At 51.3% G+C, this 22,305-nt stretch overlaps 1 protein-coding gene across 1 annotated transcript in view; it reads left to right on the forward strand.

Moving 5' to 3' along the window:
• SEMA4D (semaphorin 4D) overlaps positions 1-22,305 on the forward strand; it is a 105,286-nt gene that overhangs the window by 66,987 nt on the left and 15,994 nt on the right. Inside the window, exons 2-6 of the mRNA XM_079925500.1 lie at positions 1,979-2,043; positions 14,465-14,811; positions 16,218-16,363; positions 19,209-19,271; positions 21,009-21,107. Of these exons, the coding sequence (XP_079781626.1) occupies positions 14,706-14,811; positions 16,218-16,363; positions 19,209-19,271; positions 21,009-21,107 (414 nt within the window). The 5' untranslated portion in view covers positions 1,979-2,043; positions 14,465-14,705. The remainder of the gene's footprint in view (positions 1-1,978; positions 2,044-14,464; positions 14,812-16,217; positions 16,364-19,208; positions 19,272-21,008; positions 21,108-22,305) is intronic.

Here is a 22,305-nt window from a genome sequence, read left to right on the forward strand (position 1 = left end):
GAACCTGGGGGCTAGAAGCTCTTTGATGGAGGGTAGATACGGAGGCTTGGCTTGAAGGCAGAAAATGAGGACACCAGTGTCCAAGTGCATTGTGTGAGGTGCTGAAGACACACACACAGGAACCCTAGCCTGCTGTCATTTGTTGCTCAAAACCGTGAAATTAGGGTGAATATGATACGCACCTTGTCCAACCACAGAACAAGCAGCTCTGGGCTTTTATTTATTAAAGTGACAAAGACTTATTGAATCTCTAGAAGAGAGAAGTTTTTTGTTTTTAAAATTCTTAGTATTCACATTATTTATCTAAACCTCTTATTTATGGGTGACTCACTTTCTTTTTTCCTTAAGAGTTCTCAGCAGTCCCCAGTGGCTGCTGGGCCCCGCCTGCCCATGTGCTAGGAAAGCCCCGTGTGAACGGGTAAATGCCATAGCTCATTGGGTTTGCCCATTGCCTGTCCATCGGTTGTGTGTCCATCGGCTGCTCGCCCAGAAGAGCATTTTAACAGAAGAGATAGGTTCTGTGTCTTGCGTGGATATAACTTTTTCTAGGACACTTACCTGCTTGCTCATCTGAAGATATTTTTGCTTATAAATTGGCCATCAGAAGCAGTCGCTTCTGTGGGAAATACCCAGACTCAGTCTTAGGCAGTACATCACAGTGAGGCCGGGTGAATCCTAACCATTTCTGCCTGTCACTTTGAGGTGAGGGGCCCTGGGTGGCCCTGGAAACTGTGTGCTTGGGTGGACATGTAAGAGTGGGGTACAGTGTCTGGGCTGCAGGCATGATGCAGGCATCATGCATGATGCAGGCATGATGGTCCCACTCCCCGGGGTGCGGGGGCACTGTGTGGGAGAGATGGGGCATCAACAGCGTTTCCAAGGAGCATCTCCTACTTCTCAGCTGTCTTCAGAAAAATGGCAATAATTGTATAAACCCTTGAAGCAAAAGAAAAAACTAATTCCAACCACAAAAAAATGCTAGAGCTTTATTCTGAGGTTTAAAAAATATGTTGGATCATTTGCAGTTGTAGAGGCGTCAGCATCCGTTTAACCAGCCTCTAAACCTTCATTAATCCTGCACTGTGACCTCTGATTTTGCAATTCTGATTCTCTTTGTCTGATAGTTTGTGATCTTACTGGACTTGGGGATTCCTATTTTGAGGGCTCTATCCTGCACTGGGAAGGGGTAGCAAATACAATATAGGAACTTGCTATACCACTGTGGAAATTCTTCTGTTTGGCTTATAAACAATAATCAAAAACAAAGAAAAAGGGAATTAAATGGGATTTTTAGGAAATCATTTTCTCGTGAATATGTTATCTGTATCACTTTTTCCTTCATCGCCTGGTGCCTTTGGATTTCAATGAAGATGAATTCTAAAGGATACATATCTGAAGTCAATAGCCAGTAGATGATACTTTTTTTTTTTTTTTTTTTGCGGTACGCGGGCCTCTCACTGTTGCAGCCTCTCCCGTTGCGGAGCACAGGCTCCGGACGCGCAGGCTTAGCGGCCATGGCTCACGGGCCCAGCCGCTCCGCGGCATGTGGGATCTTCCCGGACCGGGGCACGAACCCGGGTCCCCTGCATCGGCAGGCGGACTCTCAACCACTGCACCACCAAGGAAGCCCAGATGATACTTTTTTGATTGATGGACTCACAGCTGACAGTGACTCTGGCTTGTATTTGAATGGCTTGTTCTGCAGGGAAGTGGTGGTGGTCAGTGGCTGGGGACCAGCTCCGGCACCTGGGTGACCAACAGGTTTCACTTCCTTTGTTCCTGGGTGAGCAGTTGCACACTCCCTACCTCCTCCTGTTTGCACAAGTGAACAAGTGCCAAGCCATCCTGGGTCAGAGAGTCAGCTGCGGGGCTCCAGAAGTGAAGGCAGGAGTTTGTTCTCAGTGCCTTTCCAGAAGTGATGCTGAGTTTATGTGGACAGTTTAACTGTTTAAATATTCTCATTTCCCATTATTTTCAGAGCCAAGATTTCTGAAGACTCCTTCCTAGAAACAATTGGGAAGTATCAAGAGGCACAAGATACAGGTAAAATCCCTTTGTTTCTCAGTCTATCTCGCAGATTAGCAAAGATGACACCTTGTAGAAGCCTCAGTGGGATCCAGCCGAAGGTTGGTCCTTGGTCCCTGTGCTATCTTAGGGCCAAAGATCTGGACTTGGCTGCTGCCCCTTGGGGCTGGCTTGAGGGAAGCCTACAGGGCAGTAGGGGCACTGCCTGTTTGTTTTTCTTCCCCCACTGCCTTTCTGCCCCGTGCTCCTTCCCCTGCCCCCTTTCTGGGCTGCAGGCCCCTGCTCTAGGCACTGAAATGCTCCATCTTCTCTTGGGGATGGGGGCGGTCATCAGTGATGTCTGGTGTAAAAAGATGGCTTTCCATGTCATCTGCCCTGAAGCTGAGTCATTTTGTGATTAATCTTAACTTTGGTCAGTTAATACGTGGTCAACCGTGTATTTCCAGTTTTAGAGGAAAGAGAAATGCCAGTTTAATTTGTAAAAACAAAAAGTAAGCCCCTACCTCCCCTTCATCCCTTTATGCTACTCATGTATTGTGGATTAGCTGGTGGGGTTGTCATTTCTGCTAGCTTCTCCACACACCTGCTGCCAGTGTAGTCTTTGGTGTCTGCCATGCATGGCAGTCACGAGGTCTTATTATGCCAGTTTTGGGGTGGGGGTGTTTTTAATGAACACAGCTTCACTTCTAGGGATACTTAGCACTTTCTGTGTTTATTGGCTGGTTATATACATATACATTTTTAATTACCTGCTCTGTTTGGCCAGGGCTCTGTAGTTTATTAGGTCTTTTCTTTCTGTAGTTTATTAGATCACTGCACTTATTAGGAATTCCAGGCCCTGGCATTTATGTTACAAGTGTTTTTTCCTAGTTTTTTTCCCCTAGATCATTTGTCTTTGGATTTTGTTTGCTGAACACTTTATTTTAAAGAAATATTTTGGAATCTTTGGACATAAGGTAATTGAAATCAAGGGTGGTTTCTTCTGTTCAGTACTATATTGAGTTGTTAGAGAATTCCAATGTAAAAGTCTAAGAGGGTGGACTCTCACTTTTACCTTGCGGTCATAAAAAGCATGAAGTATATGCAGGAAAAGAAGCCACTTCTCATTTTTATGTAAATGCAAAAAGAGCAAAGAAATGGCAAGAATAGACTTCTGTTACTTTTACCTTGTGGTCATAAAAAGCATGCAGGAAAAGAAGCCCCTTCTCATTTCTATGTAAGTGCAAAAGGGCAAAAAAATAAAATGGCAAGAATAGACACCAAGAAATGGGCTAGGTTGCGGAACATTACATACCAGTGCACAGGTTGATGTGCTGGATGTAATATTTGTTCACTGACTTGAGTCTAGTGTAGAGGAGACATAAATTTTTAATGTATTAATTTTTTACAAAGCATTATAAACATTATTCACTGTTTTAAAAACAAACATTAAAAAGTGAGTTCCCTGGCCGTTCTCCCTCCCCAGAGATAATCACTGTTAACAGTTGGATGTATGTCTGTGTCCATGTGTGTCTATATGTGTGCCTGTGTGTCTCTTTATGTGTTCGTGTGTGTGTGTCCATATGTGCATCTGTGTGTGTGTGTGTGTGTGTGCGCGCACGTATGTGTATGTGGACTGGCACCTCCTCCCTGGACACACATGGGTCATCTTGGCTTGCTGTTCTGCCCTTGCCCTTCCATGTGGTCAGGGTGCTGTGTGCTTCCTGGTGGTTCCTGCCTAGCTTCTTCAGTGTCCTGCACATGTCTGCTAACTAGGCCCCCCGGTGGAGGCACATCCCTCCAGGTGCCCTCGTGGGCTGTCCTCGTCCACATGGCTCTGCACACTGGGCTGGTCCATAGGATAGCTGCCCAAGACTAGCTAGGAAGTAGGAGCCATTTGGAAATTCAGAATCGCCTTCGGAAATCCTCCAGCCCTTCACCAGCACCCCTAGCAGCAATCTTAAATTTCTCTGTCTCGTGGGGGATAATTAGGTATTTTATTTTAATTTACATTTCTTTATTACTTTATTTCTTTATTAAGCACCCTTGGAGTTACTTTGGAAGGTAGGAGAGTTTTATAAGGTAAGGAGAAAATTAAGAATTCAAATAGGGCTTCGCTGGTGGCGCAGTGGTTGAGAGTCCGCCTGCCGATGCAGGGGACACGGGTTCGTGACCCGGTCTGGGAAGATCTCACATGCCGCAGAGCGGCTGGGCCTGTGAGCCATGGCCGCTGAGCCTGTGCGTCTGGAGCCTGTGTTCCGCAACGGGAGAGGCCACAGCAGTGAGAGGCCCGCGTACCGCAAAAAAAAAAAAAAAGAATGCAAATAAATTCCAGTTAAGGCAGAACTTTTCAACAGTATCATTTATCTAAGTTTGCTCTCTGTACAGGTCAAACTGGGGATTGAAGCACCAGTTCTAGTGACATTTAAAATATCTCCTGGTGCACATGGTGTCCTCCAGCCCTTGGGAAACAAGCCTGGGGGCACATCTGGAGCTGAGCTCCCTACTACGCCAGCAGCCCCTGGACAACAGATATTCCTCCCTGGGGGTGGGCCGACAGGAAGAATCAGGCCAGGGGAGGAAGGTTATTTTGTATTCCCGGTGCTAAGCTGTCTGGGCTCAGAGACAAATGCACACGCTATGCGAGGGTGCCACACACCCTCCAAAGAGACAGTGTGACTGTGAAGTGTAGAATGATGTCACACAAGGTGGTGTGATCCCTCCCTCCTCTGGCCTTTGTGCTTCAGGGTCCCCGCTGCCCTGCACCTGCCCTGCATATGCCCTTCTCAGCATCATCACTGCTGATTGGTTGCTGATTAATTGGTTGGTATGTACATCTGTCACCCTGCCGCCCTTTTTCTCCTTCCTGGCTTCCATCGGCACATTAGTGACACACACGTGCCTGGGTTTAGGTGAGAGAACGAGGGTTAAGGTGTGTCGGGACATCCTGACCAGCTTGTTTGCCCCTGCGGGGCGGCTGGAGGGGAAAGCCGGTGTCCTGGACGCTTTTCCATTGGGGCAGCGGGGAGCGTCCAGCTGGACTCAGCTCTAAGGCTGAGCCTGGCTCCTGGGATCCATTCTAAGTCCTGGGGAAACTGAAGTTGAAACAAAAAACTGTTTGTTGTGTGTGACACAGAGAGCTTCTGAAACCTGTTCCTGATTCCTGAGAGGGCAAGGCCATTTGGCAAGGTGGTGACATCAGCACCACAGCCAGGGGTGGGGGAGGAGAGCACTGAGGGTGGGGAGGGGAGTGGGGGGGAGCACAACCTGGGGCTGGGGCTGGGGGGTTGGGTAGGGAGAGGAGCTGAGGGTGGGGTGCAGCCTGGGGGCAGGGCTGGTGACTGGGGTAGGGTAGGGGAGCCTAGGGTGGGGGACAGCCTGGGGATGGGGACACTGGGCCTGGCACCAGCACTGGCAGGGCATGGTCTTAGGGTGGCTCTTGTGTTCTCTGCTCCTGGCTGGGAAGGGAAGGTATATTTAGCTGTGTGTCTTCCGCTGTCCTGGCCACAGGGCCTAGAGGGTAAGTGGGGCTTCACCTGCCCTGTCTGGGCAAACCCCATAGACAAGAAGCGTCAACAGGCTCCCCCAGTAGTTGTCCACAGCTGTCACCTGAGCTCCCCTTTCATGGGTTTCCAGGGGATGCCAGTGGAGACACTTTGAACATTGGTTTAGCATCCTGTTGTTGATGCCAGCATTGATGCCTTACATGGGGTAGTGAGTGGTGTCCCCTCTGTGACCCTACAGACAGCTGGTCCCAGAAAGGGAAGCCAAGGTGTGGGTAGGCGTGACAGAGCCCAGACAGTACCCTCGGCCCATGGTTCCTGCCTTAAAGGATCCTAGCCTTTCGTCACTGGTCACATCTAGGAATGCAGTGCTAGATCGGGATTTCTGTGCTGCCACAGAGAGCACACACACTGCATGGGCATGCACATACACACATGTACACACACACACATACAGGCACACATGACAGACACAGATGCTCATGCACACACCTACAGGTGTGTGCATGCATGGATGAACACGCATATACATAGATACGTGTATACAAATGACACGTGTACACATACATACATGAATGCACGCATATACAGGTCACGCAGAGATGCATACTTGCACACATATACTCCGATATACACTTAAAGGTGCACACATATATGTGTATATGTGCACAGGTACACAATACACGTATGTACACACACAAGTGTACGTACACAGATGTGTGTATGGTTTCATGAAATAACCCTTACCCTGTTTTCTCTGCCCCAACCCCCTGACTTGATTCAGGGTCGCTCGGTTGGAAAGCTGCCGCATGACAGGCACTGACAGGCCCCTGAGTGCCGGGTTCAGAGACCCCTCTGGGTTCCATTCTCCTGACATTTAACGTGGGGTCATGCACTCCTCCTGAACCAGCACAATTATGTGTAGGTAACGGGTGTGACATTGTATGACCCTGTCTTTCTAATGGGCTCCTGTCTCACTGTGACACTTTCACATGGGGGAGGCCAAATGCACACTCCTGACACTTGGCTCCCAGCAGAAGTGCCCACGAAAGCGAGAGGGTGGGTGCTTTGTCCAGTTGTTTCCATTTGAACATTTAAGGCTTCGATTCTTAACGCGGCAGCGATCGCCGAGCCAGTGTTCCTGGTTGAGTGCACCGTGGCTGTGTGTCTGTGTGAGTGTGCTGTGTGCTTTGCTTAGCACTTTTAAATTATACGGAACAATGCATGCTTACTGAAAAAGGACAAACATCAAACCCTTCCAATGTCATAAAGCAAAACATGCATCCCTCACACCCCTTCCCCAGAGAGGAGTCGACTGTGTGTGGCATGGACCCTCCTGACCTTTGGCTATTCTTGTGGATTTTTTTAAAGACCATCTGGGGACGAGACGCAGGGTCTGATTGAGGCCATCGGGAGTCTGGCGCCTGCTGATGAGGTAAAGACAGTTGAGAGCTGGATGAAGTCCATGCTGGGAAACTTCTGCAGAAAGAACTTGTACCCGTCCTCAGGCCGCCGTGGGCAGGGCGGGCCTGGGAATGGCTGGGAGTGAGTGGCCCCCTGGCTAGTTCAGCACCCGCCCTGCTCCTTAACGACAGTGTCTGGGTTGGTACAGGCTCAAGGCGATTAAGAAGAATGTTTTCCCTTCTCACCTAAGCCAGTGTGAGCAGCCCGTGTGCACAGTGGTCATTCCTGCAGGTCCCGGAAGGAGAGAGACTGGCCCTTCCACCCGCCTCCGCTGAAATTCACTGGGCCCATTTGTTTGTCCATCTTTTTTTTTTTTTTCGGTACGTGGGCCTCTCACTGTTGTGGCCTCTCCCGTTGCGGAGCACAGGCTCCGGACGCGCAGGCTCGGCGGCCATGGCTCACGGGCCTAGCCTCTCCACGGCATGTGGGATCTTCCCAGACCGGGGCACGAACCCATGTCCCCTGCATTGGCAGGCGGACTCTCAACCGCTGCGCCACCAGGGAAGCCCCATTGGGCCCATTTGTTAAGGCAGCTCAGCCTGTCCTGGAGCTGTGAATCCGTTCTAAATTTCTATTCATTCTGACTATGATGTGTGCGAAACTTTCTGCCACTGGGGCCTCACCTTGGTTCTCTCCAGCTCTGGCCTTAGTCTTCTAACTGAGATGTTTGTATTTCCTCTGGTTCTGCCGGCCCTAGAAGGGACCACATCGTTGAGCATTAAGTCCCTACTCCTGCTATGAAGAAAATAAAGCAGGAGGAAGATGGAGGTGGCCTTGGGGCCAGGGTGCATGTGGGAAGGAGCCAGCCACCAGGAACTCCTGGGTGGGGAAGCGGGGTGGGGGTGGGGGTGTCGCAGAATGTTCTGGAGGAGGGAGCGACAAATGCAGAGACTGGGGTTGGGGGGTGATCTGTGGCAAGTGAAGGGACGGGAGGCCAGGTTCCCTTGCTGGGCACTGTCGAAGCTTCATTTTACACTAACTCCTGTTCTGCTGCTCAGGGCACTTCTGCCGCTTGGTGAATAATCCTATTTCTGCAAAAATGTATGAACCCCAGTGTGGCTGCATAAGCACATCTTGCTCTGCCTGGTCCTTGGGACGGCTGCCTGCAGGGGGCCGTGTCCCCTGCTTCTCCACCCACTGAACTGCTGTCTTCCAGGCTACAAAGAATCAAAGCATTGATTTCTTTAAAAAAATTTAATTAGCTTTTATCAGAGCAATTAATGCACATGATTTTAACTTGAAATAATTACTATACAGCTTATGAGAGAAAACAGGAGCTCCGGTCTTGTCGCTTTGTCCCTGAGACAGTGAGCTGCGACTGTTTTAGCCATTTTGGGTAATATTCCTTCAAAGTGCTTGTACAGGTATTTCCTGCATTTGCTATTTTAGATCCTGTATTACCATGGAAGGTGAGGATGGGGGCTCTCTGACGTCCTCCTTCACTCACTCCCCCCACCCTCCCAGTGACGTTGCTCCAGGGTTTTTGTTATTGGTGCCATGTCAGTATTGCTCAAAGCTGGGCCATAATAAGTATGCTTTGATCACATTTCCTTTCAAGTTTCACTTTTGCTTTCTCTGGGGTTAGTAACTGCTTCATTTTGAGTGTGTGTGCTACATTTTTAATCTATGAATGTGTTACTCATCCTCAGGCTCCCCTCATATTTCAGCGCACAAACGCACGGTAACTCTGCACGAGCTCTCCTGCACCCTCTCGGCCTCTGTCTCCTGCCCCCTGCACCCCTTCTCCACGGAGCACACCTTGTCTCTTGTCCCCCAGCTCTTCTTCCTTCTCAGGAAGACCAGGGAAGCAGCTCCCTTGTTTTGGTGGCGTGAGTCCTTCAGTAGCTTTCTGAGAAAGGATGTAAGGGAGGTAGAAGTTCTAAGAACTTTCGTGCTTGGGACATGTTTCTGTGCTACACTCAGGTGACTGATAATTGGGTTTGATTTGAGAGTCTGCATGAGCAATCCTCCTTCTTTGAGACTTTAAAGGCATTGTGCTGCCTCCTAGCTGTTGGCGTGGCTCTTGAGAGGTCATTGTCTGGAGCCCGTTTTCTCTCTGGAAGCTTTCAGAATCTCCCCTTTTGTCTCCCAGGGCTCTACTGCAGCCTTTCTTCATTCACTGCACTGCTGGGTTCTTCCATTCTATAAACCTGTGGGGTTTTTATTTTGGACATTTTCTTGTTATTATTTCTCTGGTAACTTCTTGTATTCTCACTCTTTTCTGGAACTCCTGTCAGTTAGACATGGGTCTCCTGAATCCATCTTCTAGCTTTCTTCTCTTTTCTCTCCCTTTGTTTTTCTCTGTCACATTGTTCAACTATTAGGAAACCTCCTCAATTTTATCTTCCAATCCTTCAGCTGAACATTTTGTTGCCTTAATCAAGATTTTAATTTCTAAGGTCGCTTTCATTTTCTCAGGTTTCTTTGTGACTTCTCCTCTCACAGGCTCCAGTTTCAGCTCTGTTTGTCCACAACGGCAATTAATTACTAGCAGCGGTGTGCTAGTGAACACAGCCATTATCAAACACTAAATTATGTGGACTTAAATAAATTGTATTAAAAATACAAGTGAAGGTAAACATACTCAAAACCCACTGCTTCCCGTGCATTTTACTATTTCCTGTACTATTACCTGCTCTTGAGGCCACATGCCTGTTGTATCTGTGCGGTGGAATTACCGTGCACTGGTGTGCTACCGTGCATCTCGTCCTGTCTCTGTGTTCAGTGACATCATGTTGGAAGCTTGAAAGCAGCATTTGCACCCCAGGGATCGGCATACACTACAAAGCAGGGCACCCTGCCCCCTTGGAGAGCCAGTTGTTAAGGTTTGCCAGTACACCACTGCTATTGCTCACCTGTTTTCTTTCTAGTTTCCCAGGTTTGTTAACGTCCGCATGGGCTATCACCCTCTCCCCATTTTTATCCGTATGGGTTTATGTCCTTTTAGGGTGTCAGAATTTTACTGGGTATGAGGAGGGAGTTGAGATAAATCTCTGTGTTCTGGGCACCAGTTTCCAAAGAGGGATTCTCCCATCTCCCACATCTGGGTTCTAAGCCTGGTTGCAGTGCGTGTCATGGGATGTCCCAGAGGAGTGACTTCTGTCAGCGACTGAAGTAGGAATTTGTTCTTGCCGTTGGATCCTTGCAAACCATTTCCCTCCAACAGAGACTGGGCTCCATGCTGATGTTTGAGGGGAAATGAAACATCCCAGTGGGCCTCACATCTGTGCCCTGCAGCCAGAAGGGCACCCCAGGCTGTGGGCACACTGGGACAGGGCCTCACACATGCTCCTTTTGTGCTCAGGAAAGACCTCTCTGTGCTGGTGTGTGGTGGGGTTTTTTAAATAAACTTTCTATTTGAGAGCAGTTTTAGAGTCATAGTGACATTGAGCAGAAAGTACATAGAGTTTCCATATATCTTGTCCCCTCCTCCACATCAACGTCTCACTCCAGAGTGGTAGAAATCCTCTGAGCTCTGCCTGTTCACCCCTCACTCTGCTCTGACCCCGGCAGCCACTGAGCTTTTCCCTGCCCTGATTTGGAGCATTCCTAGAAACCTTACCTGTTTGGGAGCTTGGAGCAGAGAAGCTTTGGGGAGGCACTGCCAGTCACTGATCAATCATACAGAGAGAAAGTCTTCTCTGGTAAATTAATGAGACTGTGCCGTGGGATTTACACACATGATCTCTGGTACAGACACATTTGGAAATGTTCTGAATTGCTTTGCCAAGCAGTGGGAAGACAGCCTAGCAGATGGGCCAGGCTCCGCACGTCCAGAAATGTCTGGGACAGAAAGGTGGAGGGAACATGAAACAGGAGAGGCTGGATAGAAGGTCAACCAAGGTTGTGTGCTTGGGTTTAATCTGAGTGAGAAATGTTTCACGTAGGGAAATGATATGCTCTGATTTACGTTAAAAACATTATTCTGTCTGCTGCTGCTGTTTGGTAAATGTGTCACAGGGAGGTTGTATCTGTTTGGAATTGTATCTGATTGCTGGTAACAAAGATCTGAAAAAAACAGTAATTTAAAGAGATTAATAGTTTATTATCAAGTCTAGGCAGAAGAAAGCAGGTGTAAAGTCTCCAGTATGTTGTGAGGGTCCCCAGTTCTTCTGGATTTCCACTTGGCTGTTCTCAGAATGAAACTCTTAACTTCATGTTCACAAGGTGGCTGGCAGAGCTCCAGCCATCAAATTTGAGTTCCAGGCAGCAAAAGGAGGAAAGGCTGAAGACAAAAAAAAAAAAATGCCAACACTAGCTGAGTCAGCCTCCTTTAGAGAGCTTTCCTGGAATTCCTACCTAATAACTTCTGTCCACAGTTCTTTTTGTTTTGTTTTTTTTTTTTGCGGTACGCGGGCCTCTCACTGTTGTGGCCTCTCCCGTTGCGGAGCACAGGCTCCGGACGCGCAGGCTCAGCGGCCATGGCTCATGGGCCTAACCGCTCCGTACCACGTGGGATCTTCCCGGACCGGGGCGCGAACCCGTGTCCCCTGCATCGACAGGCAGACTCTCAACCACTGCATCACCAGGGAAGCCCTGTCCACAGTTCTTTGGCCAGAACTGCTGCCAGGGGAGCTGGGAGACATGCTTAGCTGGCCACATTGCCATCCTAGGTAAAATCAAGATTCTGTTAGTGAGAATGAAGGGATGTGGATGCTGGGACAGGAAGCCAGCAATCTCTACCCCAGGCAGCAAGAACAGAAGCAGGGTAAAGGGGTGGGAGGCTGTGGAGAGGTCAGGATGGGGGTTGGGGTGGGGTGGGCACAGCTTCAATTAGACTGGTAGTGGCGGAAATGGACCCGGGAACAAGCTAGGCGGGTGTCTGGTGCACCCTGAGCCAGTAACATCCACGCAAAGAGTCCTCGCCAGGGCCTGGGCGTCCTGTGGCTGTGTAGGATTGCTGCAGTGTATGTGTTCACTGGACACTCCGGGGTTGCTTGCTGAGTGGGTCACATCGGGAACACCTCGCCTGGCCTGGGCTTCTGGAACCACCTTGTACCTCACTCCCCTGCTAAGGGCAGGAGAGCAGAGTCCCCACCAGGGCCCCGGCTGAGGGTGACTGTGACCCACATGGTGGGTGCCTCTAAGAGCTGGCTTCGCAGAGGGTGAGCACTCACAGCTACCCCATGAGGCAGCTCTCTCTCTTCTTCCCCTCCCGGCCTCCTTGGCCTCCTGGTGCATCCGGTGTTGTGTTTAGCATGGATCGTGCCTTTGCCACTGGGTGTCTGGGCTGGCCGTCCCCCTGGGCCCCCAGCGCAGGGCTTGGCCTGCAGCCCAGTGCCCATCCTGTAAATAGTTATGTTGGCAAACGGCCATGCTCATCCATTCACACGTCATCTGTGGTTGCTTTTGAGCTACCATGCTGGGCTCGAGTAGCTGGGACAGAGGCTCTAGGAATCAAAAAGCTGAAAATAATGCCCATCCGGCCCTTTGTCGAAAAGAGGTGCCAGTCTCCACCCAGGATGGGCCAGTCCCTGGAGGAAAAGATGGACTCAGTGTGCTCCCTGACTTCACGGGCCAATAGGCATGTTGGGATGGAGAACAGATCCTGGGTGGATGGGGAGCCCCACCAGGCAGCCTTCGGGCTGGGGGGAGGAGGTGCAGAGTGGGTGCCTGAGCAGGGAAGGTGGGTGGGCAGATGAGGCTTGGCCCCTGGTGTCTGGCCCTTGCCCAGCATCTCCCCAGTGGCAAGTGCTCACCGTGAAAGTCCCCCATGAGTCCTTCCTTTGTGAAGGGGAGTGGGGGTGGTAGTGGCCCGTACGTGCACATAAAAAAATAAATAAAATAAAAGGACCCCAGAGCACTGTGGAGGGTGAGCCGTGCTCCCTGCTAGCCTTTGGGGCCAGAGAAGGACACCAGGGTGTGAGAGGTGACTTCCCAGGCAGAATAGAAAGGAGCAGGGAGGGCTCCCTGGAGGCAGTGACTTAACCAGGTAAACAGGAAGCCGGACCTTCTCCCCAAACCCTCTTGGGAGGTTTGGTTTGGACTGATGTGTCAGAGGGCAGCAGGGCAGGTGGCTGCACAGGTGCTGCCCTATGGCAAATTGTGGGGTCCCCAGGGAGCCGGAGCTGGGAGAGGACGGCTGGAGAGGGAGTTAAGGGAGCTGGCTGCCCCTCAGGCGTCCTGACGTGGTGGTGGGTGCAGGGGAAGGTTCTAGAGAGGGAGGGCCCGGGGGTGTCAGTAGGACTGGTAGACCTGGAGGGGGGTTGGCTTGGTGGGAGTGGAAGGCAGAGGAGGACGTGAGCATGGCTGACTCCCAGGGCCTGTGGGGGTGGGGAGAGGGGTGTCGGGGAGGCAGCTGCTTCACCATTTTGCAGCAGAGGGTATTCAGCTGAGGAGCAGGTTGCATGCCTTTGGATTCCGTGTGGGCCCCCCAGGGCAGCACATCTGCAAAGTGCAGTGGTTCTGCTGTAGCTTAATTGTATTCCCCAGATGTGGTTGGCAAGCGTCCTGCTTCTGTTCAGGCCGACGTTTTGCTTTAACCTCCCCCTGAGAAGGCGGGAACAAGCCCATCTCATAGTCTCACTGGGATCCTGGTGGGGCCTTGGGTCAGGGGCAAACCCTAATCGCCCCAATTCACTGATGTGGAGCAGGGCTGCCCTGCAGCTCCCCGCAGGGACCCTTGCAGATGGTGCACGGGGCTGAGCAGGCGGGAGGCCGGGACTCCAGGCAGTCGTGGGGCAGGGGCAGAGCGTGGGAGCCAGGAGATCTGAGGACCCCCAGCCCCACAGTTTCTCTGTTCAGCACAGGCCTGTTCTTTCCATGAGGTGCTTCGTCTCAGTGACAGATCAGAGGCCATGACCAGTTTCCATGACATGCCGACTTTTGCGGTGAGGCTGGAGGAGCGAGGCCATTGGGGTGGCCCTGTCCCCTGCAGGAGGTCAGCTCCTCCTGCACGACCAGGACATGCGTGCGTGCATGTGTATGTGTCTGTATGCATGCGTGTCTGTAGGCATGCATATCTGTATGCGTGCATACGTGTGTGCTTGCACATACACCTGTGTGTGTGTCTGTGTGTGTACTCTCACATTTCAGCCTCCGTGCAGCTCTCCGGTCTTTAGTTCTGGCTGTCGTCCTCTATGAGTATTACAGGAATTGGGAAGCCAGAGTCTCTGAGGGAAACTGAAACCCCGGTTCCGTTCCCTACCTTCCCATCGCATTACCAGCTGGACACAGTGCCCGCACAGGGAGGAAGCTGGGCAGCCAGGCAGGCATTTGTCTCCCTGGTCTGGGTCCCTGTGTCTGTCCTGCGTTCCGGGCCCATCTGAGGACCAGGAAGCCCTGACTCCTGTAACTCTGGGATGCGGTGTCTGTGTGGGGCTGTCCCCACAGGAAGCCCTCTATGTCTCCACCACTCTCTTCTCCTCAGCAGACAGAGTCCATGGCTGGGGATGTGGTGAGAGCAGAGCCGTGGGGGGATATTGAGCAAACAGAAAGCAGGCGTTATTACGACACATCCTGACTCGTAACCCTTCATTTTCACTTTCTTCCAGGATTTCTTCAGAGGGCTGTAGAGAAGCACGCTGTTTAAGAACCAGGTGGCCCTTGATATTTGCAGTGGTGAGAGCAGCTCGACCTCACCCAGGGTGCTGAGAAATGCGGGGCCTCAGGGCTTGCGCCGCCCACCAGCTCCAGGCTGCCCTGCAGCTCTGAGCAGCAACCACCCTGACACCCACCGTGGGCTCGCCTGCCCGCGGGCATTTGCTGCTGAAGTCCCCACTGCGGCCCCAGCCGATGAGGATGTGCGCCCCTGTCGGGGGGCTGCTCACCGCCCTCACAGTGGTGTTTGGGACAGCGGTGGCGTTTGCACCCATACCTAGGATCACCTGGGAGCACAGAGGTGAGGGCAGAACCGTGTCAGGCGCTGGTGGCATCTGAAGGGAATGGCCACCCTGCTCCCTGCTCGTGGTGTTGAGATGCACAGGTGCCCTTTGCTCTGCTGGGTCTGGCCTCCTGGCACTTGCGTGTGGGCAGACGGCCTGCACCGCCGCTTCTGGGGAGATGGTCCGATAACTGGAAACACTCGCAGGGCTTGTTCTTGGCCTGCTGATTTGGCTTCTAAATCGGGGCGGGGTGCGGGGGGGCCCTGGAAGGATGTTTATCTTCCTTGTGCCTGATGACGTTTGGTGTGCACTGCCTGAGCACAAACCACACCAAGTAGTATCAATATTTTGAGGCTATTTAATTATGTGTAGCTGAGCGTCAGGCCGGTAGTTTTCATTTGCTATTTATTAGTTTCTCTTTAGTTTATTTCCTCGTTTGGGAGCTGTGTCTTAGGAACCGTCCGCTCCAGTCTTTCAGGCTCAGTGGTCCTGAGTGAGGTGTGCTTGCAGGGCTGGAGCTGTCTTGTGCAGAATTCCAGGCAGTGTGTGTGCTGGGAGAGCCTCTATCCTGTGTGCATCTTTCTTCAACAGTGGGAAATTAGAAGAGCGGAAGTGTGACCTCCTAACCCTTCAATAAAATCAGAGCTTGGTGACAGATGGAAAGCCAAGTTTAAAATTGACTCTGGGATGGTCAAAAAGAAGAAATAGCTCCTTAAGAAATAGTGTCAATACATTTATATTACTCCTAAATAGCTCATCCTTAAATTCCTCATATTCCTAAATAGCTATTGATGGAATTACCAAATAAGTGAAAAAGTCATTTGTTTCTCTGCTTTTTAAGTTTGTGGTGGTTATATCCTTGGAAAATGCTTGGGTTAAGGGGTGTAATCACTGAAATAGATTTTTTTAAAGGCTTTGAGGTAAATGACTTTTTTCTGAATAAGAAAATCCTAAATAGTTATATTCTCTAAAAACCTCACTTGTGGATGATTAAATACACATAGACAAGAGTTTGGGGGGAGGGAGAGGGAACCACAGTGGTCAGCAGTTTAAGGTGTCTGGCCTGCAGTCTCCTGGGAGGTCACAAGGTTACACTGCGAAGAGGTCACGCTGCCTGAAGGTCATGTTCCTAGGAGGTCACGCTGCCGGGTTTGGAATTCAGCTGGGCTGGAGGGAGCGGAGCAGGACAGAAGTCAGGCCACAGCACTGGTAGAGCACAGTGGCTCTGGGGCCTCACACTTGGTGGCAGCCTCCACCCAAAGGTGCCTGAGTTCTGGCCTCGGCTGGGGCCTGTCCACTGTGGCAGCAGACCCATGCATGGCCCTAGTGAGACAGCCACGCACTAAAAGGAGACCAGATGCTCAGGGTGTGTCCAAGCTCAGAAATACCTAATAACGTTCTCCCCCCACCCCGCCCTCCCCAGAGGTGCAGCTGGTGCAGTTTCACGAGCCAGGCATCTTCAACTACTCGTCCTTGCTGCTGAGTGAGGACAAGGACACCTTGTACGTGGGCGCCCGGGAAGCCGTGTTTGCCTTGAACGCACACAATATCTCCAGGAAGCAACATGAGGTATGGTGTGGGCTCCCCGCTCCCCTGCTGTCTGGGCCACACACCCTTTCCAGTGTTTTCTCCTCAGAGCCACACACCGGCCTCCTCCTGGGATGTCAGGCCCTCTCTTGGCTGTGGAGCCTGCTTACCCCAGTGGCCAGCCCCACGGACGTCCTGTGCGTCTAGCGAGCAGCCTTCCTGTCCACCAGGACTGAGGGCGCTGTCATCCTGAAGCTTCTTTCCCGCCCTGTGTCTACCAAGCCCCATCTCAGGGTGTACCCTGGCAGCCTCCGTCCTCCCCAGGCTGGCAGTTCACCCAGCGGTCACCCTCTTTTTATCTTGGATTTTTGAACATTTTATTACGGAAAATCTCAGGCACACACGGGAGCAGAGGGAGTGATATGATGAACCCTGTACCCGTCGAGGCTCCCGCAGGCCGGGGGTTCACCCCCATCCTCCCATCCACGTCTTCCTCCTCTGCTCCCTCTGGGAGGCTTTGCAAATCCCAAACACATGTTCTTCATCTGCACATGTTTCCCTGATCATCTCCTAAAGGAAGGGACTCTTTTTTTCAAAATAACCAAACTATCGTTATTGCATCCCCAAATTAATTTCATCAAATAGTGTTCAAATTTCATGGGCTCTCTCATAAATGATGTTTGACTATTCCGTTTGATCGGGTTGAACTCAGGCCGTCTGTGTGGCCAGGCACTCTGTCCGTCGTGGAGTCTCCATTCCTAGGAGCCGCCCTGGGTCTACTTGGCTGGGAGAGCCACTCGCGATCCTATCTGGCCCCCAGCCCCGGTCTGGCTCCTGTGAGAGGCCGGACCCTCCACCCAGGCGGGCGTCCTCCTCCTGGCCCTTGACCATCGCAGTCTGGAACACGTCAAGGGTTGCAGAATGGGACGTCCCGCCTCTACCTTTCCTTCTCCATCTGTGAGCTGGAATACTGTCTGTGACGGGGAAATGCCCGTTGCCAGCTATTCACGTCTCCCGAGGCCAGTTCCTTTGGACATGGCAGGATCAGTGCTTGAAATCTTCACCTTTATTTACTAGTTTTTCAAATAATGAGTAAGTTCTTCCCAAAGGGAGACAGTGGGTTTTTGGACTGTTTTTGGTTTTTTAGTATGACCATGACTCGTGGTTTTAAACGTGTTTGAAGTGCCTCAAGCCATTGTAGCCAATGCTCAGTCTGTCCCCTCCTGGCCTCTGGCAGCCTCTCCTCTGCTCCTGAATCCTTAGACACCACCCTAGTGGTTGGTGTAATTTTCTGGTTCTCTGGAATCAAGCCAGCCCATGCTCACCTTGTGCCTTTTCTGCCCCAGATCTCTTATTTTTTTGTTTCATTTTGTGTTAGTCTCCAGAGTCAGGCATAGTACTTAATTTCTGTGTCACGTAAACGAGATTCTGGTTATTACCCCTTGAAAATAAAGTGTTTGGAACAGCAGGCACTTAGAGCAGAGGGTTGCCAAGGGCCTGCCCTGCTCAGCCCCTAGTCCCTGTGTTCATTGAATCCCCTTCCTCTGAGCCTTACTCTCCTTTCCAACAACTCAGGCTAACACTGCCTTTCAGAATCTCGTCTTGGGAGCATCGTGGTTCCTCCGTGTACTTGTGCCGACCTGCAGGTGCTCAGTCAGAGCCCCCGTTGCTCTGTTAATGCCATCACTGTGGGTAACCGAGAGGCTTTAGGCTCTGTAGACGTAAAAGAGGGAAAAAAAGTGAAAGGACTACAGCCAAGCTTCAGTGAAAACGCCATGATCAAGGGCCTGTCAGAGTTCATGCTCCCGTGTCCTTATGCACTGCCTGTAGATAACGATGAAATTGTCTACATTTTAATTTCTAAAGGAAGTTGCTATTGGAAATGGGACTTTGTTCTGCTTTCACGTGTCCTGATTAGCACTTCCATTTCTCTGAAAACACATTGCTAGGGGATTCACTTCACTGCCATGGCGAAGCACCGTGTACTTCCTGACCTCTGAGTGCCCTACGGCCAGCTTTGATTCTCTGGGAGGAAATATATTTTGGCATCAATCCTGGAATATCACACGGGCAGATGGGGCATCTTGGGGACAGTGAGGCAGGAGCGTGGGAGCCTTCTGTGATGCAGCGCTGTTGCTCCCTGTCCTCTGGAGGGTGCGGGGCTGAGGCATCTGCCAGCCTGGCTCGTCCACCTGGTGTGGAAGAAGCAGGAGCACAGATCTCAGCGGGAAGACATCTGACCTGAGGGAGCCCCGTGGCTTCATCACTTTCACCTCCTACCATCACATAAAATTTAAAGCATCATAACCCTGCTGTTCCACTGATAAAGTAAACGTCAAGACATTTTACTAGACTCACGAATCAGTTTTGAAGGGATGAGAAAACCCACTTGATGTTTGAAAATGCCTGCAGTTTAGGGAATTCCCTGGCAGTGCAGTGGTTAGGATTCTGCGCTTCCACTGCAGGGGGCACGGGTTCAATCCCTAGTCAGGGAACTAAAGTTCCACATGCCACGCAGTGCGACCAAAAAAAAAAAAAAGAAAAGAAAATGCCTGCAGTTTATTTTCTTGATAAATAATTGAATCCTCCCCACTTGCAGTCACTTAATATTTGCAGTTTTTTTCAGTGAATAGCAGTCATCTGGGAGCCGCCTTCCAGGCCCCCTGGCTGCAGCATGAGGATCACAGAACTTTCATGAAGCCCCGTTGCTCACGGGTCCCAGCGTCTGCTCTCTGAGCCTCGCTTTGCAATCTGAGATATTAATGTCTTGGGAAATACCTGTGCTCTAAACACCACCATGTGCTTTGTAAACTGTATGTTTTTTATACCAGTATCTCCTTCTAAAGGGGGAACATGCACTGAAATGGACTCTCGTTTTTCCTCACAGGCATATTGGAAGGTCTCGGAAGATAAAAAAGCAAAATGCGCGGAAAAGGGGAAATCAAAACAGGTAATTTCTTTTGCAAGCTTCAGAGCCCACCCAGGCCTGTCTTACTTGTTTGACTCTCCCGAACGCCCCGACTTCTGTGGTGCAGCCCAGGCAGGTTGCCCCGCCCTCAGGATGCTGCCAGGCTTGCTCACGTCATCGTGACTCATCCTGCAGGTTACCTCCCTGTTCCCAAGTGGCGAGCCTGGGGCTCTCAGTGCAAGTGCCAAACATACTAGACTTTAGAAAATTACTTTAAAGTTTATCTGAATTGAATTTATTCAAATGGCCTGAAACTTTGACTACAGAAAACGATGTCTGGTGCCTGCTGGCCTAAAGGTGTACAGTGCAGGGTTCATGCCTTCCCTGAGCTCCAGTGGCCTGGAGGGGTTGCTGTAGGATTTCTGGATTGCTGGCAGCATCTGTGCCTTGAGATACTGCTCCTTCGCTAGGAGATACTGGGCATCTCAGTGTGGTGGCCATCCGGGAAGCGCTGGGCTGAGTGTCCATCCATCTCCCTCCAGAGCTCTGGGTTATGGCTACCACCCACTTGGGCTACCCTGCCCCTAACTGGTGCTGGGCCGATGTCGGAGTCTTGGAATACAAGCGCCCCGTCTTCCTTGGTAGTTGGTTAAGACAGCTGGGTTATAGTCAATTTCAGTAGTTGTTGGCTAATTTCAAAGCAATTAAAATTAAAAAAAAACAAAAACAGAAAAAATGTTTTGGCTAAACTTTTTTAGCAAAGTACTAAACACTTTCACCAAAGTCACTAAATTCGAAATGAGGGAAAATGCAGGCATTGCGATGTAATAACAGGTGTCGCAGGGAGTTGTCTTAGAGCTAAATTAGAACAGGCACTTTGGCCAGCCCCACGTGGAGGCCATACAGCGGACAAGGGTCCCTCCCAGTTCTTTCAGGGACGATGAATTACTTCCAACCAGTTTCAAAACAATCGCGGCAAAAAAAAAAACCTTTCCCGAGTGGAGATAATTTCAGATGCTAGCACATATAATCCAAGTACATTTCAGCCTAAAATAGTGGGTGGGTTTCTTCAGTGGCATCTGGTTTTCCTGCGGGGCCTTTCTGATGTGGAGCCGGGCTCGGAGCCCCTCATTAGTCCTGCCTCTCCCCTGAGCTAGGCGGGCCGGACACACCCCTCTCCTGAGAAGCACTGCTTCCAGTTGCGCACATTGGGGCGTCGAGGGTGGGGTCCCCCAGAGAAAGGGAAGGTGGAGGGAACTCTGCACAGCACACACCCCCTCGGGCCTGCCAACACAATGAACGGTCTGTGTGTTCAGTGAGAGTGAATGCGTGTTTCCCTGTGCCAGGTGTCCAGTAAGGTTTGAGGTCAGCTTTCATTGCTTTTTGGCTGATACACTTTTGCTGAGTATAAATCAGTGACTGAGGTGAAATCTGTTTGGCACTTGACAGCGGCCTGTGGACCCTGCAGAGGCAGAAGCACTCTGGGAGCTGCAGATTTAGGTTTGTGCAGGGGTGGAGCCGGGTCTCCGGGAGCCTGCTCCCACCGTGCCAGGCAGGGCAGGGCTAGCCTGTGCAGATGGATGGCACCTGAGGCCCGAGGTGGAAGGGTGGCAGCGAATTCACAGCCGGGTTGGTCATCAGTGAGCCGTGAGGAGCTGCTGTCGGGCGTGTGCTTGGCTGGTTCGTGCTGTGCAGCGAGCAGCCTGGACAGCTGGGATCAGGGAGGGCGTCCGGTGGAGCCTGCACGGTGGCTGACCCGTGCGTTTCTCTTCCTTGTAGACAGAATGCCTTAACTACATCCGAGTGCTGCAGCCCCTCAGCGCCAGTGCCCTTTACGTGTGCGGGACCAATGCGTTCCAGCCAGCCTGTGACCACCTGGTAAGGCCGCGCAGGTCCCCTGGTCAGTAGTTAAAGCAGCGTGTGGGGCTCGAGGCAGCAGCAAGTGGTCTCCACTCTGCAGTCTGGGAGGATTTTCTCCTGCCAGCTGTGTGGGGATGGGGGTGGTCCATGGCTCCGCAGAAGGCCTCTGCCCACTCACTGGCCTCCTTTAAGCCTTCCAGTCCGTAAACCACCATGATTGAGGGCATGACTGGGTGCAGGACTTACAGGACCGCTGGCCCATAGTGCAGAGCGGACAGTGGGGGGACCTTCTGGGAAGGCCGGTGTTGACAGAGAGGAAGCATCAATGTGCCCTGATCCAGCATCTTGCCTATTTCTCCTTGTCACATTTTGTGTTTTGTGAGGGAGCCCTGGCTATGACATGGGCCCTGGTCAAGTAGGAAACTCAGGACTTCTGCTCTTGGATCCCTTGTTCTTGGTTCATATATGTTACGGACTAAGTGTTTGTGTCTCCCCAAATTCCATATGTTGAAGCCCTAATTCTCCAAATGTGATGGTATTTGGAAATGCAGCCCATGAGGAAGTAATTAAGGTTAAACGAGGTCATGAAGCCGGGGTCCTGATAGGATGATGGCCTTATAAGAAGAGGAAGAGACACCAGAGCTCTCGAGCTCTCTCCCTCTGTCACGTGAGGTCACAGCAAGAAGGTGGCTGTCCGCAAGCCAGGAAGAGGTTTCTCACCAGGAACCAGCCATGCTGGCACCCTAATCTCGGACTTCCAGCCCCCAGAACCATGAGGCAGGAACATGTGTGGTTGCAGCTCCCCCGACCCCTGTCTGTGGTCGTCATGGCAGCCCGGGCTCACTACAATGGTGTCTGCTGCTCTGGTCTTGGGGCACCACGTTCAGTGTTGGCTGTTGGGGTACAAGTTGCCCACTGATAGACAGTCCTGGAATTCTTCCCTCTGAGGAGTGACAACACAGTGCCAGTTTGCTGAGCGGTTATAGAAGCAGGACCCATCTCTCCATCACCTGCATCATGTCCTTGACTCTCCTTGAGCCTCGTCAGTTGTCAGTAGGGTCCTTTGGAGAGGGCCCCCCACTCTTACACCGCCCTCCCACCACTCCTGATTCCCTTGCTGACGGTAGCCAGAAGGAGAGAGCGGATTAGACAGCAGCATCTCCTCTCTGGGAGATACTCTTTTTATTCAGATAATCTGATGAGCCATTTATAACAA

This window comes from Stenella coeruleoalba (assembly GCF_951394435.1).
Source record: "Stenella coeruleoalba genome assembly, chromosome: 7".
NCBI classification, from domain to species: Eukaryota; Metazoa; Chordata; class Mammalia; order Artiodactyla; family Delphinidae; genus Stenella; species Stenella coeruleoalba.